This window comes from Lissotriton helveticus, chromosome 10 (assembly GCF_964261635.1).
Source record: "Lissotriton helveticus chromosome 10, aLisHel1.1, whole genome shotgun sequence".
In the NCBI taxonomy this organism is placed as follows: Eukaryota; Metazoa; Chordata; class Amphibia; order Caudata; family Salamandridae; genus Lissotriton; species Lissotriton helveticus.
The window spans coordinates 881738786-881759401 of NC_136071.1; the positions used below are offsets into that span (position 1 = coordinate 881738786).

General features: G+C 44.7%; 1 protein-coding gene across 1 annotated transcript in view; it reads left to right on the plus strand.

The window, feature by feature from the left end:
- MYRIP (myosin VIIA and Rab interacting protein) overlaps positions 1–20616 on the plus strand; it is a 1796584-nt gene that overhangs the window by 1373340 nt on the left and 402628 nt on the right. The window contains exon 9 of the mRNA XM_078663521.1: positions 12093–12270. Within this exon, the coding sequence (XP_078519647.1) occupies positions 12093–12270 (178 nt within the window). The remainder of the gene's footprint in view (positions 1–12092; positions 12271–20616) is intronic.

Sequence of the window (20616 nt, forward strand, 5' to 3'; positions counted from 1 at the left end):
TTAACCTCGAGCACATTTCTTTCCTAAGTTTGTTGGCCTCCTCCTCCTCTTTTAATGAATCTATTTCCTCATTGATTTTATTCATTTCTTCCAGAAGTTCAGCTCTATCTGATTCAACATGTCTTACCAAAATGTGCATAAGTCTCTTCGAAGACTCCAAGTTGCAGTCAGCCCATTCGCGCAACAGTGTAGGTTTCGGCTTTTCATAGCTAGGTGCTAGGAGGATACGGAGTCCACGAGGGACCCTGTCCACATCCAAATACATTTTCAGCGACCTAGCCTCCCACCATTTACTCTGCTCAGCGCGACTCTTTTTCTCCAATAGTTTGAATTTGTCTTTCAATGTGTTGTTTGATTCATTCGTTTTGCCGGTTGCACTAATCTCCTTGGCTGGTGCTGTTTTCTTTTCGTCAAACATCAAGAGTGCAGCACTTTCCCTTTCCTTTACTGTGTCCGATGACATTTTTAAGGGAGACACCAACAATTTCTCAAATTCGGTAATTTAGTTAACTTCGGGATTGTGGGCGTTAAGGTTTTTTCCCTTGCTCTAATTGCTCCCTCGTTTAAAAGCACACCTCTCACCCCTTAAGCGACCTTTTACTTGCACACACGTACCTCAGGCAGTCTACAGGACCCGCTGTCTCCTCCGATACAGTCGTGTCCCGGTCCGTCTTCTGGCACTTCGTGTGATCTTCCAGGTCAAGGGGGTCTACAGTCTTCTCTCCTTCCGGAGCCTTTGGCGGTTTTCGCTCGTTTTCATAGCATTCACTGTTTCTTAGCTGTCGATAAGCTTCATCTGTGTATTGTTCATGGGACATAATCACAATATTACCTCCTTTATCGGATGGTTTAAAAAGCAGAGATTCGTCTTTCTCTAGACTTTTGATGGCATCTTGCTGTGATTTGGTCAAGTTTTCAGAAAGCCAGCTCTCTGAAAGATAGCCTCGTACATAGCCATCTGGAAAATCCTTCTCCTAGACAAGGAACTTTGAGCGAAATGAGAGGATTCTATCCTTGAAGAAGGTGCAAGGCTTGTGCCTTCAGCAGAAGGGTTCTCTCCTATCGGATCAAAGGGTTATCATTTGACAAAAGGATCACAAAGTTCATGACCTGCCTTACCACTCATGCTGTTTATTGTTTGATATGCCCCTGTGGCCTTCGCTACATAGGGAGCCCGATTCACAGTGTTAAAATCAGAGTGTTAGAACATATACGGGCCATTGGCAAAAAAGATCTGAATTACCCAGTAGCACGCCACTTTGCCATTAAACATGGGGGTAACAGGGACCTGTTACAATACTTTAGTATCGATTGTATACCGACCAATGTCAGAGGAGGTGATAGAGTCTTGAGACTTAGGACACTAGAGTCTCGTTATATCATAGACCTGCAAACTAAATCCCCAAATGGACTTAATTCAGGAGAAGAATTCACTGTCCATTTAGGTTAATGAATTGCTGTTGTCAACAAAAACTGCTTATTACTGTGTAGGGTTCTTAAGGTATATATTTATGTATCTTCTGTTTCTTTTCTTTTTATGGTCATTTATTTGGAAGAATGTCAAATTTTTTGCCGATACACGGCGTTATTCATGAAATGTGGGAATGTGCCAGCAACCGGCATTGTAGGTTGCCTAAGCCGATCCATGGCGAGATCATGTAACATTGGATACATTCCATTTACATAGCCTTTTTGCAATTATATTTTATTCAGAATGACTTGTATAAAGCTTTGTTTGTACATAATGTTTACAAATGTGGGCATGCTTTGTTGGTCGGAATTTTGACCATTCTAAGATGGCACGTGTTTTGATCTACACAGGGGCGCCAGTCCTCTTTTCATTTCATTGAATGTTCCTCTAATAAATGACGTTTGGTGGCGCGTTTGTTGTAAATACACACTGCGAAGGTAACCCACCGAAACGCGTCTGTGTAATAAACCGCTGCTACTGCAACCAACCCCGTGAGTGCTGCGTATTTCTTTCCTGGATTGCAAGAAACCCAGCGAGAATATTGACGCGGCGCATCACCGCGAGCGGCACCCGTCTGATAATGTGCCCCGTTTTCTGATGCAACAAGGAGCGTGATATATATATATATATATATATATATATATATGAGATGAGAAACTGATTTATGTATAGGCGCTTGTGGTGCAGTTTACATGTATATGTATGTATATATATCTGCTGTCGTTTAAATTTTAATATTCATCAGTGTATCAGGTGATACAATTAGCTGATTTTATTATTTTGTTTTATTTTAGGTTGTGGCACATTTTTGGTGTGGGCGGCTGTTGCCTTTGGATCTTACCAGAAACAAGACTATTTGTAAATATATATCATGTTATACCGTGATGCATTGTGCCCACTGGGGCGGAAAACACGTTTTTACCCGGTAGCCCACTTGGGCTCGATTATACCCTGTTTCATGAGGTGCTATCATGTATATACTGAGAACATATATGTTTACTTTGCACCCTAATGCAAAGGATGGTCTTCGTTTGGGGACATATGATTCATTGTGGATATATCAGCCCACTTGGGCGGAGTGTCTTTGAATCAAACTTGCATTGTAAATGGTACGATAACACGCATTGCGTCATGTTTGATATTTGATCTTTTAAATAAGATGAATTTGAAGATGTATTAGAAAGCACGTGTTAGCTTTAGACCTGAACGTATCAGCGTTATTGACTAGGTTAAAATGGCGGCACCGCTACTCACCGTTTATTTTATTTTTCATTGTTATGTATCACGGTGTTTTTTTTTTTTTTTTTTTGCAGAGTTTTATATAGCGCGAACTGGAACCGAACCGAATCAGTTATCAGAGCGCTTTACATAGCACCAGTTACGTTACATGAGGACACACTTTTATTTTAGGCACGGGGAGATTAAGTGATTTGCCCAGAATCACAGGGGGTTTTTGGCGTCGTTACCGAGACTCGAACCCAGATCCCCAGGTCCGAGGTCGAGCGCCTTAGCCGTTAGGCCAACCCCTCTCCCCAGGTTAAGTCCCTTTTTCATGTTTAGCATGATACGTGTATAAGAATGTGCAAACTGTTATGCTTCTTAGCGTGACCAAGACGAAAGTCGAAACGCGTTGCTGTGCACTCTGTTGTGTGAATAAATGACCTGCAAAACCCATTCGAGGTGTCCTTGATAATTCTTCCTGACCGAGGGAGTACTGTGTACTGTGGGATATATATATATATATATATATATATATATATATATATAAGAACAAGCCGTCACTGCACTTCCCAACAGGCAAACAGAGAAGACGCAAATCCCAGGAATCAGGCACAGGTACGTTTTTATTCGTTCTAGAGCTTACAAATATATGTATATATATATATATATATATATATATATATCCACCATAGAAGCCTGAGTCCAAGGGATTATTGTGCAGCAGTCCACATCTCCGGGTGCCCATAATAATGCAGTCCAGCAACCAGTCGTCAAGTATATCACAGACACTGGGATGTAGATTTATTCACAAAGTATGTTGTCACTGATGCGTTTTGGCCATAGCCTTGATCATAATAAGGGAAGAGGAACTGACGTGGTAATTACATGCAGTGGATAGTAACAAATAAATCAGGTCAATAGGGTCATTCCTTGAGAATACCTCATAGTACCTGAATTTATATCTACAGTCATATGTGACAAGTCTACCATCATATCTAAAAGATTAGACTGAATTTTTTAAAACAAATTGATGGAATCCCTTGGAAGTCCGAATATTATAATGGTCACCCTTGATGTAGTATCGTTATATACATCTATAAATCACAATGATGGGCTAACTGTATTACTTTTTAAGAGATAAACCTGTTGAACTGCTGGAGCACGCTGAAATGATGCTGGAAATGCTCCAATATGTCTTGATGCACAGTATGTTCAGTTTTAACAAGAAGATGTATGTACAACAGCAAGGCACGACCATGTAATGAATGATGAAATATTCGACCATGTCATGAATGATGTAATATGTGACATCATCAGCAGTGGATTGCGGGCGCGCAAGATATAGAGAGTACAACTAACTATATCAGAAGAATTTCAATGGGTTTGTACTAGTGAAATGTCCAGCTAACTCTAACACCCCTAAAACCTATTTTTTTTTCAATAAATTTCTAAGGTTTTTTAAATGCTAATTCCGAACTATATCAGGCCTGAAACCTATGGTTTTTTCAGTGAATTTCAAAGGTTTTTAAATGCTAATTCCTAACTATATCAGGCCTGAAACCTATGTTTTTTTCAGTGGATTTCAAATGTTTTGTAAATGACAATCATTAAATGTATGCATTGTTATATTTATTTTTTTGAAACTGATTTACTATATTCTTCAACTAATTTATTTAGATATTTTATTTTTTAAATTACATTATACATTACATTACAAAATATTTTTTCTCAGAATGAAATACTTTAGTTTAAATACTTTGCAGATAGGCAATCTACTTTTAAGTACAGTAGTTACAGTTGTTGCAATGGGCAACACAATTTCAAACACAGTGCAACATTGACAATGTGAATTTCTAGTTAAATGCAATTAGTTACTTTATGTATGGATTACTTTTCTAACTACAGGACTGGATCCTAGATTCAGTCCTTGGACATCTCCTGTAAACATTTGAGTAAAAGCGTTTTAGTTACAGTAGTGATTTTTAAGGAATATTATTGTATTTTAAAAGTTGTCACTTAAAAATGTTTCACATAGAATCACCAATGTTATCCTATGGCGGGAAATTCCTTTAGCAGGTAAGTAGTGCTATCGTCACTTTTACTTACTCAGTGGTGGATCCTGGATCAAGCACTGGTGCATCTCCTGTAAACAGTTGAAAGAATGTGTTTAAGTCATACATGCAATTGTTTAGGAATATTTTTAGTTTGTGAAAATAGACACTTAGAAACTTTTCTGGTGAAAACCAGACAATGAATTTCTATGGAAGGAAATACAAGTTACTGGTAAGTATGGTTTTCAGGGTCAGTGTTGAGCTAAATGATGCAGCACTGGGTTCTCGCCTGATAACAGGTGAGTAAATCGGAATTCGTTGTTCGGATGATTTTAGGTGAATATTTTAAAGTTCCAAAACTCCACACTTAGAAGAATTTCCAAGTGAAACCAGTCAATGTTAGCCTATGGAAGAAAATTCAAGTTACTGGTAAGTATGGTTAGAATTACATTTCATGATTAGTACTGGGCTCAAAGATGCAGCACTGAGATCTCTCCTGATAACAGGTGAGTAAATCGGAATTCGTACTTCTGCTGATTTTATAGGAATATTTCAAAGTTTCAAAACTCCACACTTCGAAGAATTTCCAAGTGAAACCATCAATGTTAACCTATGGAAGGAAATTCACTTAGCAAGTAAGTAGTGTTATTGTTACCTTTTCTTACTCAGTGGTGGATCCTGGATCCAGCACTGCTGCATCTCATGTAAACAGTTGAAAGAATGCGTTTAAGTCATACAGGCAATTTTTAAAGAATATTTTTAGTTTTTGAAAATAGACACTTAGAAACTTTTCTGCTGAAAACCAGACAATGGATTCCTATGGAAGGAAATACAAGTTACTGGTAAGTATGGTTAGAATTATTTTTCAGGGTCAGTGCTGGGCTAAAAGATGCCGCACTGTGTTCTCTCCTGATAACAGGTGAGTAAATCAGAATTCGTAGTTCAGCTGATTTTAGAGGAATATTTGTACAATGGTAAAGGAAGGGGGTGGGGCCTGAGGTGACATGTGTGCAAACACGCCCTGTGGCATGTTTTACGTTGCGTGATTAAGTGCCCTTGAATCCTGAGGTCCCCTGGGGGCCAACTAGCCCACCAGGTACCTCCAGTATGAGCCAGGAGGCTGCGTTGCAGAGAGGTGTTCAGAGGCCACGCCCCTTTTTACAACACTGCAACGCAGCTCCGTGGCGCTTTCTGGAGGTAGCTGGTGGGCTAGTTGGCCCCCAGGGACTCTCAGTATTGACAAGGAATTAATTCCCCAACTTAAACCGGGCCACAGGGCGTGTTTGCACACATATCACCTTGGGCCCCACCCCCTACTTTCACCACTGTGCAAACGCGCCTGTGACACATTTTAAGTTGGGGGATTAACTCCTCTTGAATACTGAGGGTCCCTGGGGTGCAACAAGCCCACCGCTACCTCCAGTAAGCGCCACAGAGCTGCGTTGCAGAGAGGTGTAAAAAGGGGTGCCGCTTCAGAACACCACTCTGCAACGCAGCTCCCTGGCGCATACTGAATGTACCTGGTGGGCTAGTTGGTCCCCAGGGACCCTCAGCATTGAAGAGGAAATAATTCCCCAACTTAAAACGCCCCACAGGGCGTGTTTGCACACATATCACCTTAGCCCCCGCCCCCTACCTTCACCACTGTGCAAACGCGCCCCGTGGTGCTTTTTTTCAGTTGGGGGATTAAGTCCCCTTGAATGCTGCGGTCCCCTGGGAGCCAACGAGCCCACCAGGTACCTCCACTAAGCGCCAGGGAGCTGCATTGCAGAGAGGCGTAAAAAGGGGCGTGTCCTCAGAACACCCCTCTGCAACGCAGGCCCCTGGCACATACTGGAGGGTCCTGGTGGGCTAGTTGGCCCCCATGGAACCCCAGTATTCAAGGGGAATGTGTTGCTCCTCTGCAAATGCGCCAGGGGGCACGTTTGCAGAGTGATGCTGGTAGGGGGGCGTGGCCTCCGGCCGATCCTGTTTTTTTAAATTTGATTTTTTTAAAGAAGGGAGGCTGTGTAGCCCCCCTTCTTTTTCTAATTTATTGGCCCTGGGGACCCCATATAACTCTGTTTTGCGTAATGTGATCAAGGCCTCGTGGGAGGCAGAAACGCGTCATGGCGGAGGTGCAGGAGTTTATCTAATAAACTATAACATTTGCACTACATCCTGGGTCTGCTATTTCGTCAATGTTGCAGCTGTGGTGCCGGATTCCTGTGGATATATATATATATATATATATACAACTCAGGAGATCAATCAATAAAGAAGCAGATAATGCTGATCAACCGGTGAGATTAGTATTGACTTTTAACCGTCAATTTCGGGCATTAAAGAAAATCATTTCCAAAAACTGGAATCTTATCAACTCTGATCCAGTGATTGGTCATCTTATGCCAGCTAGACCGGATATCTCCTGTAGAAGAGCCTATTCCCTTAGCGAAGCATTAGTTAAGTCCAGTCCCGAGGTTGTGACATTAACGCCTTGGTATAAAGCCATTAAAGGTTTTAAAAAATGCTCGGCCTGCAAGGCTTGCAGGCACGGCATTAATATGACTGAGTACCTAACCCCTTTCTCTGGTGTTCCCCGGCCTATCACCAAGCAACTAACGTGCAAAACGGAGTTCACAGTGTATGTGCTGGAGTGTCCCTGTGCCCTGCGATACGTGGGTAGTACCAAGTTGCAGGTGCACAAGAGGATACTCCAGCACATCAGGGCCATCAACACTGAGGACCCCACCTACCCGGTGGCACGTCATTTCAAGGACCATCACGGTAAACAGAGTCATTTACTGAAATATTTCGCGATTGACTCAGTTCCACCTCTTCGCAGAGGGGGTAACCGTGAAGCTATCTTTAGGGCTCTTGAAACCAAATACATCCTTGACCTTGATGCCAAGACACCATCAGGCTTAAATACCAGTGTGGATTTCCACACTCATCTGTAAATCCCAGTAAACTTTGTGGTTTAATCCTTCCCAGGCGGCATAGCATAGCCACTACTTTGCTCTCATTGAAGTCAACATCAGTGTTACAACTCATATGCCTTTTTTTCGATTCTGATATCCCTATACTTTTTGATATGTATATAATACTGCCGTAACTTTCCTGTAATGATGTAAGAGTTATTATGACCACTTGAACAAACTCCCATCATCCATCTAGGGAGAGGTTTTAATGTTACCATTTATTTTTGTCATCACTGTTCACAACACCCTTTGTTTTATTTGCTCTTGGTTGACACACTATGGTTGACACTTTGGTTATTATACCTGTCAATGTAAGCATTCAAGCAGTAATATAGTTGGCTTGGTAGACATAATAATCGGATATGACATGTTTTCATTAACCCACTGGGGTTATATTGTATATTAAATCGGGGATGTGCCGATGTGGGATGCTGGTAATATATAAATTATGTTAGGGAATTGAACATTGTTTTGACTCCTACAGTTTACTACATTCCGCTAGCGACGACATTCATCGTAATAAACCCCTTTATGATATGCGGAGTTAATATTGCACGTTGGATGGATTTTATGTATTTAAAATCTATTTTGCCTTTATACATATGTAAATTCTTTTTATCATTATTGACAGTGCACATCCATTGGCTTTTTTAACGTATTCTGTTACATGTCTTTTATGTCTATTACCATGTACTTGTGTTCAACCAATGATGTGTCTTTGTAACCATGCACTAGCACTTTAAAAATAGTCTGTCCCACCCATAGCGTCATGTGACCAAGGCCTCTGAGTAGGCCGAAACGTTATGCTGGTGGCGATGCAACGGAACTGAATAAATATTTCTTCACCTTAAGACTGTGTCAGCTTTCGTTCTTTTGGATTGGCGGTGCCCCGGGACATTGGGGAGTGCTGGGTCATGCTGGACGAGTGCAGTGGCATATATATATATATATATATATATAATGGAGAGAACTCTGGATAGTTCCCAAGTTTAGGTGGAAGGCAGATCCTGTATAGAGCACCCTCAACACCTGCGACACTCTAAATTTGCACCACTAGCAAAGATTTACCCACAACTTCTGTGTTTTTGGATTCACACCAGCGTGTACATATGGACCTGGCTTAGATAACCCACAGGCCTGTCCCTTAATGCTCATTAGTTCACATAGAAATTCATCAAACGGGCATAATTTCTGAGTGAGCAAATCCTACTCACAAGGGAAAAATCCCCCCATCCCTGATTGTTTCAATCAAGTATAGGATTATACTTTCATAAGTGCATGTATCTGTGAACCTAATTTACATTTTGGAGAGCAATTTCTCTTTCAACTTGGGCCATTTTTACTTGAATACCCAATCTCAACTGGTAGTCCACAGGTTTCTCCAAAATAAAGTATCAATGCTACCTATTTAAGATTGTCCCTTGCCTACCCTTGTTTAAGCAAACTTTCACAGCATTGAAACGGACTCATGCCACCTTCCACAAAGCCCTATTTAGCAACAAGAAACACATCAGGCTCACAGCCAGAAAGCAAGACACTAAAAACTATCATTGCTCTTTTACACCATCAAAAACTCATTGCAACATCTTCTATCGCATTGCCAACCCATGCCCTAGAAACTCTGCAGCGATCCCAACATTATCATTCTTCGAAAGTTTTGCAAATTGAAAGTATTGTTTTGGCCCTCTTTATTGCCATACTCCTCTCACCCACATTTCCACATGACCTCCCACTCCAATTACACTTTCATTTTCTACTGCATCATAAATTTGCATATTAATTCAATTTTACAGTTCAAAGGCCCGCTTTGGGCATAAGTCGGGCACCCTTGGACTTTCAGAGAAAGACTTTGGAAACATGTTAACACTTGCCATCTTGCAAACATCATAAAGGATTTCTTAATCACTGAACTCATGGTCACACCCTTAAAATAACTGTATCTAGAGCAAAACAAGCAAGTGCAAATATGTGTCAGTTGAATGAACCAGCACTACATTGCTTTATCTAAGACATGTATTTATATGTACTTTTCAATAAGTAACTATGCTATCCTGGCAGGGGTGACATTGGCTACTTCTTGAGCTAATACAGTTTACTGAATGAGGTCTCGCTGTCATGACATACGGATATACACATTGTTAGTAATTGGGTGGTTGTTGACTAGGGAATTCAGTCAGCAACCACAATCCTAGTCAGGGTAAGAACAGAAATCCCCAAATTAACCTGTATCCCACCCCCTTATAGCTTGGCACTGAGAAGTCAGGCTTAGCTTGAAGGCAATGTGTAAAGTTTTTATGTAATACTTAAAACAGTGAAAACACCACATAAAGAGATCCCACACCAGTTTATAAAAATAGACAATATTTTATTAAATTATTTGACATCAAAATGACAAAAATCAAATAGGTAGAACCGGAGATATTGATTTTAGAAGAAATAAGTGGAAATAGCGCCAAAAGCATGAAACACCAACAAAAGATATATGGTCGCGCTGCACCAGTTCAAAGTCAAACGTTCAGGCCGACTGGGATGCAGCGCAGGCCAGCTACAAAGACCAGATTGGGCCCTCCGAAGAAAAGTACCTTAGGCCGGGCTGCATCAACATCAAAGATCCTGTCAATGGAAAGACTGCGGAGTGCAAAGGTGGCAATGAACTGATGTCGATCCATGCATTTAATGGCCATGCACTGGTCCTGGCCTTGCAACAGCGGCAATACATCTGCTCTGATGCAGAGTTTCAGCTTTGATGTTGATGCCGTCGTCGACGGGGATGCGAGGACTTTACTTGGAGAGTGTCACACAATGGTGGTTTAGTAGGCAGAGTGGAGTCTCTGAGACACACATAAACAGTGATGATTTGGTTCTGGTCCTCGCAATAGGAGCGGCGCGCTGTTCCAAGCCACGCAGTGTCCAAGATGTGTCAGTGCTGGCCACAAAATGACGGGTATGTGCCGGTTCTGTCTCTGCAGCGATCATTATGTGTTGTTTCTATTAAGCAAGCACCTTAGACCCATTTCCAAGGGTTCAGGATTAGGGTGGCACTACTTGGCAGGGTAGACTCACAGATGCCATAGTCCAGGTGCAGAAGCAGGTTAGTTGGAAGTCTTTTAGACTTCAGATCAGGAGGCTAGACAACTAGCCCTTGGAGGCACTCTGGGTTCTGGGGGTTCAAGTGATGCCGATGCAGTGCTTCTCATCCAGACTAGAAGGGCAGAAGGCAGCAGTTCAGCACAGCAAGAAAGCAGTCCTTCCAGACAGAGCAGCAGTCTAGCAGAATGGCAGTCCTTCAGTAGCACACCAACCCTTCTTCAGTGCAGAGTATCCTCAGATGCTGAAGTGTACTGCAGGGGTGGGGTCTGATGTCCAGTTCTTATACCCAATGGTGCCTTTGAAGTGGGGTGACTTTAAAGAAGCGTTTGTGAAGTGCACACAGGTCCTCTGTTCCAGCCCTGGCTCCAGACTTGCTGCAGGAGAATGTGCAGCCCTTTGTGTAGGGATAGGACACAGTCAATTGAGGTGAAGTATGAGGCTGCGCATAGTTCCTCCCTTCCACCCTCCCAGGATGACCCATCAAGTCACAGCTAAGCTCCTATTGTGTGTGGCTGTCGAGGGTGAATGCACACATCCTAGCTGTTACCCTCCACAGACATAAATCAGAGACAGGCTACAGGCATAATTATCTTTACATTATCATTACAAGTCCATTGGTACTAAACATGACAGATGTACTTGCTCTCAAGTAGTAATTACAGCTTATTAAATGTAATAAAGAATCCCCAATGTTATCCAAAGTGAGGGGTAGGCTTCTCAGTAGTTAAAAACGAATTTGGGAGTTTTTCACTACCAGTACATGGAAAATGTAAAAGTACATGTCATCGCCTTTTACTTACACAGCACCCTGCTTAATGGGCTACCCAGGGCCTACCTTATGGGTGACATGTAATAGAAGGGACGTTTAAAGCATGGCAAGGGGGTTTAGATGCCAAGTTGATATGGCAGTGTGACACTGCATTCAGGCTGCAATAGCAGGCCTGGGACATAATTTAAGGTGATTTTTAAGTGGGTGGCCCACTGGTAGCATTTAATTTACAGGCCCTGGGTATATGGTATACCACCCTACAAGGGTCTTACTAGTAAATTAAATATGCCAAGCAGGTGTAAACCAATTATACTATGTTTTAGGGGGAAAGCACAAGCATTTTAGCACTGGTCAGCAGTGGTAAAGTGCAGAAAGTCCTAAAGTCAACAAAAATGAATTCAGCAAAAAGTAGAAGAAGGAAGGCAAAATGTATGCCCGTGACCCTGCTAAAGGGCTATTTGCAACACATATCTTTCATCTTAATCTCAAGAGGTCCAAATAGTTAAAGCCCTTGTGCTTTATTCACACAGAGGTCCCAGTCTGCACTGTCACTAACTAGTGATGACACTCCAAGCAAAGACCTGGATATAAAGGCTACATTACCAGAGAGGATGCGGCGGCAACAGAAAGGGCATATGAGAAGTCAAAAGGAGATCAGACCACCTTCATTGCCCAGCTGGAAGAGTGTGGACCGACTGGAAGGCTCAAGTAAGTGCAATTATAGTTAACATTAAGCCAACTCAACGTAAACTATTAAATACCAATTGAGTATGTTGTTTTCAGCATTACACTCCAACTAGTAGTGTGTGGAGAATTATGAACTGTAATGATATATACACTGATACCAATGGTTAGCCCTGTCGTTAAAAATCAGATGGACCTGTAATCTTTTGCTTATTTCCATGTTCAACACAAATGTCCAAACACTGCAACAAGTATGATGAACCTATGTTTTAAGCAATTAACTCTACTCTGTTTTCACAATTCACAGTCACTGTAAGGATGTATAAATCACATTGAAAAGACCCTAACTAATCCTCTGGCCACTGATGCAGCAGCAGAAACCTCCCCTTTCCTCTTTCTATTGCATAAACTCTGTAAACGCAGGCTTTCCTGTCCCAACGTAGTTTCAGTGTTCCTTTGCTGCTTTGAACAGTGCTCCATTACTCCCCAGATGTGTTTGTGCTGTAGATGTAATTTTTTGGGGTGGGAATAACAAAGTCAGTACATTTAATCACCTACCATATAATTTTATCAATCCTAAACTGCCCCAGTAAAATCCAATCAAGCTGCTTGAGGCTAAGGACAAGAATACATTAACAAGAGGCTATTGGAGCAACAGTAGGATGAAGCAAGGCACATTCTTTCCCCATATCCAAAGACAGCTATGATTTGTGTTTTTCTTGTTTTTTTAAATAAATAACATTGGACTCAGGCCAGTAGGTGAAGATAATGAGCTAAAGACCCCGTCAACTGCCAGGCCTTCTGGTGATACACGCACCCTCTGGAAGTTCAAGGAGGGAGGCAAGTGTGGCCTGTGGCAGACGAGACAGCTAAAAGATTACTATTATTAATATTATTATTATTATTATTATTATTATTATTATTAAAAGAAACTTGTAGAGCATGCAGTACCTGAAAGGGTCTCCCAGTGCTAAAGCAGACAGAGAGCAAGGGAGCATAAACCCGAAAGCAGAAGCCACAAAGCTCAGTCAGGGCATTTGAAGAGCAGAGTCTTTGGGTTCCTACAGAACCTAAGCAGAGAGTGGCAGCTATAGGAAGGGAGTTCCAGAGTTTTGTGCCCAAGTATGAAAAGGATCGGCCCTTCATGCGAGCCAAGCAAAACCTGGGTATGGTACACAGGGCGAAGTTGGCTGGTCTCAACGGTCGGATGCGCATATAGCGTGACACCAGACCATGAATACATGAAAGGGCGAGGCCTTGTCTAGCTCGAAACATATAGCCCAAGGCCTTGAATTTAATGTGCTTATAGACTTTAAGCCAATGTAGTTTGTGGAGCAAAGGAGAGATAGAAACATATCTGGGCAGCCTAAAGAGAAGATGGGTGGCTGAGTTCTGAATGATCACTGATTTATCGGCGCCCAGATACAGAACTTTCCCATAGTCCAATCTGGACAATACCAGGGCCTGCAAGACTGTTTTTGGGTATTCAAAGGAATCAGCCAAAGGATTTTTTTAAGTCAGTTGAGAATGGAAAAACAGGAGGCTATGAGTTTGGAAACCTGTGTCTTAAGTGAAAGGTATTTATCAATAATGAAGCCAAGATTCTTAACTTTATTCACCTGTAGAGGTCCCAATGAGACTGACTAGTGGTTAACTCCACAAAGTTCTGGATTAATGCCCAGAATGATGACTTCTGTTGTATTTCCATTAAGCTTCATGGCATTTCTGTTCACCAATAAGGTATGCAATAATGCTAAATCCAAAGATGGCCAGGCCTTGATTTCCAGGTTTTTTTTCTGGCTTGTCAATAGACTTGTAGGCCGGAGAATTCAAATCCGGATGACCAAGCTCTTGGGTGGCAGTCAAATGAGGGCTCACTAGAATGGGAGCACCTGCTTCTAATTGCTGTTGGATTAACTCTACTTTGTTTAAGAAAAAGGTGGCTAGGGAAAGGGAAGGAGACAGAGTAAAGGCTGTGTTGGGAATTGGTGATCTTCTCTGTGTAGTAGATTGCCTGAGCCAATTTGCAGGAGGCATGATATTTTCTCAAGGCATCCGCATACTCTGCCTTGGCCTCAAGTGCATAGTGCCTCCTCGAGCCCCTTTCTGAGGTTTTGCAATGTTTTTTTTACCCGCACCGGAGAGCTTCATTAAACCACAGGCAGGAGGAAGCATTCTGCATTGCGTTAAGTGTGTTAAAGGCAAATGTGCATCAGTAGCATCCCTAAGCCATTGTGGCACAGCGATTTGATCAGCATTAGGATTGAAGTTGAGGGTAGGAATTGTGTTAAGGAGTTGATTATTAAGCTCAGACATGTCCAATTTAGCCCAGTGTCTGTTCATAACTTGCACTGCAAGCAGAGTAATAAGAGAACAGGGGACCAAGATCTTAAACGGTATTGCATAATGATCGCGCCAACCAAGTTGGAGCGGAGGACCAAAAAAAAAGGTGGTGACATTCGAGCAAATGGGGTCTAGGAGAGGTGGTCCGTAATGTGGGTGACAGCAGAATTAACAAGGGAAAGATTCAATGAACTCAAATCCTCTATGAGGGACAAGTCTAGTTTATTCTTGAGATCCTTAAGTTGTAGATTGATGTCACCAAGCAAAGTAAAATTGACTGCCTGTAAAACATGTGGAGCCAGATAGTCAGGTAATAATGAAACACCAATTGGATGAAGGTCCAGGGGGACGGTAAATAAGAGCCTCTGAGAGGGTAAATTTTGGAGAAAATTTTGGAGAGAAAAAAGGGAAAAAGAGTAAAGCTTCACAATTAGAAATTTGTAGATCCTTGAAATTACATTTTTGTAAATAACAGCAATGCCTCCTCCTGTTCTATGTTGTCTATTTATCCCCAGAAGGGCACAATTAGTGGGAAGAGCAGAGATTATTTTGGGTGAGGAGGCCTCGTGGAGTCATGTTTCTGTTAGAAAGAGCACGTTAGGGTCAGCTTCAAAGAGAAAATTAAATAAATGTCCCTGATTCTTCAGGAGGGAGCGGCAGTTTAGGCTAATGCTCCTAAGATTTCTGGGCTGGGGAAGGTCAGACCTGCCCTTAGTAATAGGCTGAAAACAGCCTCCTTAGCAGGGGAGGCTAAAACAGATTGAGATAAGGAATTACCAATCCATTCAAACTGACAATATGTACAGTGAAATTGATGACACTCCAGATTAACAGCCTGACAAAGAGCATGCAGTGTGGGCCTTAGGCTATAAAGGGCCAGTGAACTGTAACTCTAGGAGCTAGTTGAAAAAAACAAAGTTTCTGGCCCCGGCTGGACGTGGACGGGCATTGAATTACATAAGGTGAGCGAGGGTAACTCTAGAGCACTCACTGCCCAAGGAAGTGCTGGGGCGGAAGTGAAGTCAAACAGCATGACCCTTGCCCTCTGCTCCATCTGCACTACAGCTGTGGCAGACCTGGGCAAGAGGAGAATAACAGGATCCAATAGAGGACCCAAAAAAGGAAAGCCCTGTAGAGTTTGGTGCCAAACTTTGTAGGATGCAGAGGGCGCTAGGTGGCGCCAGACCGTAATGGCCGCCTCCATGTGAAGCTCCCGCCGTGCCGGGTGAACTAAATAACTTCAGGGATATCCTGCCTCGATAAACTGGCTCGATTTCCCTGCCGATCGCTGGCGGAGTGACCACAGCTGGCCCAGGCGGAAAACCAGAGCGTTAGGCCATCGACTTCACAGGCAACGCGCTGTTCGGAGCGTGGGCAGATCGAGACCTGCAAACCCTGGAGGCGGATCGGGGCAGAGTTCGTCAGGAAACGCCGCGGCTCCTTCGGCCCTGACGCGGCCGCCGCACGCTTCGCTTCTGCGGTGCCGGACTGGGGCTTGATGTATGCGGTCCCTGGGGGCTCGACACAGGAACTGTTCTGGGGCAATCAGATGAGCCACGCTGCACCAAGCCAATATCCCCGTGACATCGAGAGAGCTGCTGGCTAGCTGGGGAGAGGGCCGTGAAAAGAGCTACGAGGCCCCGCCTGCCAGTGGGGCCGACTACATACACTCTCCCACGCCGGGACAATTGGTAAGGAGTGACCGCCCACTGTTGGGAGCAGGCTGATGGACTGTGCCCCCCCTTGACCCTATGAACACTATCACTGGTGTGGAGGGTGCCGCCATTTTAGATCCCTCTGGCCCCGTGCGCCCCATCGTCATTCTGGAATGTGGCTGCATTATTACTGTGCACGGCTCGTGGCGACGTTTGCTGCCCCCCGCATAACTCCTTGGATCTGTAGAGTGCATGATGGCCTGGGAGGATTGTGATCCTGTTGACACCCCCCACCACCTTAGACTTGGGAGGCCATCTTGGCGGCTCTTTCCCGGCATAACCTAGAGGACGGGCGCACACGCCGGATCCCCGCAACTCCATTCAGTAAGTGATCTGCGCCGGAGAAGAGGCTGCGAGGCGCCCGATCACCCCACCCCCCGTGGGCTACATTTCCAGCCTTAAAATGGGCAAGAATGACCCCCGTCAGTCTAAACTGCCCTTTGATACCCGGGAGACGCCCAGCAACTCTACCATGCCACACGGTACGGATGCCCCCCAGGACACTAGAGATGCAGAATGGAAAGCCATACTAGCAGGGGTCCAGTCCAGCCTTACATCTATCGATGCCAAGATAGACTCCATGAATGCCAGGATGGATGGGGTAGTCGCAAAACTGGACAATCACGAAGAGAGACTGACGGCTGCAGAACAGAGGGTGTCTGATCTGGAAGATGGGGCAAGTGCGGCCAGAAGACATGAGCTTCAGATGGACAAACTCCTTAAAGTCATAGCTGACAAGAATGAGGAGTTAGAGGCACGCTCTAGACGAAATAACGTTCGTGTCCTGGGCCTGGCAGAGAGTACCAACACGGGGAAACTAGAAACATTCATGGAGAAATTGCTAGTGGACCTGTTCGGATCGGAATCCTTCTCGGCCCACATGGTCCTAGAGAGGGCGCACCGCTCCCTCGCAAAGCGCCCGGCCCCAGGCCTGCCTCCTCGCCCTGTGATAATGAGATTTTTGAACTACAGGGATAGAGACACTGTACTACGACTATTGCGAGAAAAAGGAGAAGTGCGTTTTGAAAACACTACATTATCGTTCTACCCTGACTTCACCCAACAAGTTCAGGATGATCGCCGCACATTCGCTTCGATAAAGAAGAAACTGCAAACTCAAGGCATACAGTACTCCATGCTCTACCCTGCAAAACTCCGCGACCATCACAAAGGAACGGCACACATCTTCCCCACACCACAACAGGCTGAGGAATATTTCAAACAGGATCGAAAATCGGCTGCTCGGGAGGAAGCTACACGCAGACGCTCGAGGTCCCACTCACCGCTATCTGAGCCAGGCTGAACTGACTCATTATGCTGCTTGGCTACTGCTGCTACATATGGCCTGTGAGCTGCTGTTGGACGCTCCGCTGATTGGTGATGTATTTTTTGCATGATATGGAGGCACAAGAGTGTAGCCCGGCCGCGCACCCCCGTCCCGTCCCGAGATTCCCCTTAGCTGGGGGATCGCAGATGGGTGAAAAGTGGGGTGTGTGTTCGAGGCGGGAGCACCTAGCGGCCCCCGATTGAGGGCACTCCCCTAGTTCTACTTGTTACAGATGGGACATTTTGAGTTGCCTCTGCCCCAGTTGGGCATGACGGCCTGGGTAGGGGGGATGGGTACTGTTATGGATAGTCTGTCTTTGGGAGGGATGTCTTTCCTGGCAAGTTGGGGTTGCCAGTGTGGGAGGGGGGGTGGGAATCCACAATGTTCATTTCGCTATTGTCCAAAGTGCTGGTAGTATTTCCTTCTTGCTCTAAGACTAGAACTGTATTGCTGTTACCCACACAGGCTGAACTCTTAGTGCTCTGCAGCCAGCAGACTTGCCGTTACATAACTGATGCCATTTATGGGTAGTACTGACGCGCGCCAGAATCTCAAATTGGTCACATGGAATGTCCGAGGTCTCAATAACCCTAGAAAACGTAGGCACATCTTGGGGTACCTAGATAGACACTGTATAAACATTGCACTATTGCAGGAGACACACCTTGTTCCCAGCACCAAGATGCAATTTGCTACAAGATGGGCAGCCTTCCGCTCCTTTTCATCTTACTCCTCTTACTCCAGAGGCGCTACAATCCTTATTAAATGTGGAGTGACGTTCACGCTAGGGGGGGTTGATAGTGATAGAGAGGGTAGGTTCTGCCTTCTTTGGGGACGTCTTCACTCTCATGCTGTTCTATTTGCTAACTATTATGGGCCCAATGTCGATGACCCTTCCGCCCTCTTCACACTATGGGGGAAGATCCAAACGTTGGGCATCGCACATATCATTTGGGGGGGCGATTTTAACACTGCACTTCAGCCCGATATGGATAGATCTCGGCCGCTCCCCGTACACTACACTAATACCCAGCGCGCTTTCTCCGGCACTGTCGAATCGGGAATCCTGACTGATGCCTGGAGACACTTCCACCCTACTCTGCTGGAGGGTACCCACTTCTCGACTTTGCATTCCACTTGGGCACGCCTGGATTATGTCTTTGTCTCTGCAGGTGTCGCCCCTTGGTTATCCCATGCAACGCACTTGCCATGTACGTTCTCTGATCACTCCCCTGTCCTCCTGGAACTGCATGTCTCCCTGGACTGCTCCCCCTATTTGTCCTGGCGGCTTAACCCCGCTCATCTTCGAGACGCTGCCTTTCAGGCTGAATTAGAACAAGATGTAAAAGAGTTTTTTGACCGCAATATCTCCTCGGTGGACAGCATCACTACCGTGTGGGAGGCCTTCAAGGTCACAGTCCGAGGCTGGTACATAGCCAAGGGCGGAGGTATTTTGAAGTCGCTACGCGCTGACCTGCGTAAACTGGAGGCCGAGTTGCAAGACCTAGAGAACTCTCTTAAAAGCGCCCCAGATGACTTGAATATTAATGCCCATATACGCGATAAACTCTCAGAATACACGCAAATAGCGGACAGGGAATGCAAATTCCTAGGCCGTCCGCACATGGCCCGAATATACGGCGAAGGGGATAGACCGGGGAAGGCACTTGCTAACTCCGTTAAGCCCCCTCGGTTCGCTTCCTATGTCACCACAATACATGACGACGCTGGTGTGGTGCATAGACATCTCCCTGACCAGCTCCGGGTATTCCGGGACCATTACCAAAAGCTATACTCCTCTCATAGGACGGAAACCCTCGACCTTTCCAATTACTTCGCGGATGTGGCACTGGCATGGCTAGGTACCGGTCAACAGAAATTTCTGCACCACGAATTGGAGATAGATGAAATAAAGGACGCCATTATGGGCATGAGGTCGGGCAAGGCTCCCGGCTCCGATGGCCTCCCCATTGATTTTTACAAATTTTTGGCCCCCATACTAGCCCCTATATTGAAGCAAGTATATTACGCTGCACTGGAAGAGGCTAGTCTCCCCCGCACAATGCGTGAAGCCCTCATTACCTCCCTACTCAAACCTGATTAGGACCCTTTCCCTCCTCAACTGCGATACCAAAATTCTCGCTAAAGTGCTGGCCACCCGATTAAATCTCCTTATGGAGAAATTGGTATTACCCGATCAGGCCGGGTTCGTCCCTAACCGAGCGACCTCGCATAACCTCCGCACCCTCCATACTGTACTGCAGGATTTAAACCCCAAATGTGATGCAGTGGCGGTATTCCTGGACGCCACCAAGGCCTTCGATTCGTTAGAATGGGACTACCTGTTTGGCACGCTGCAATCTATGGGTCTGCCCTTCAGCTTCCTTGATTGGATAAAATTGCTCTACCACAAACCCACGGCTACTGTATTACTTAATGGGGCCAGGTCCGACCCGTTCGAGGTTCAGAGAGGCACTCGCCAGGGCTGTCCCCTCTCTCCAATTCTTTTTGCCATTGCAATTGAGCCGCTTGCTGCGATACTGCGGCAAAAACACAATCCCCGTTCCCTCATTTTGAGGTACCAGAATCGATTCCTGATCACGTAGTATTGATAATCGATATGTTAGGATTAGCATGGTGTCACTAAACTCACACTGTAGACATGCATAATTAGTATTTACGGTATTTACTTTCACTTAGCTTCATGCCACGTTACGCTATATGAATACCATACTATGGCCTTCTTTAATATCGTACATGCACAGGCCTTATTCTCCCTTAGCTCTAAAAGCCCTGCTCCTGGGAAAGAAACCAACTGTTGCAGAAACTGCTGTTTCAGCTCGGTAGGCTCGGCAAGGTCGTAGTTAGCCGAGGAAGGGCCGATAAGCACATTCCGGGAGGGGTGCAGGGTGGTTTGTCTCTGAGAAGACAGAAGGGAGTCACCCGTCTGACCTTGCTGCCTGAGCGAAATCAGGAGCTCTTTGT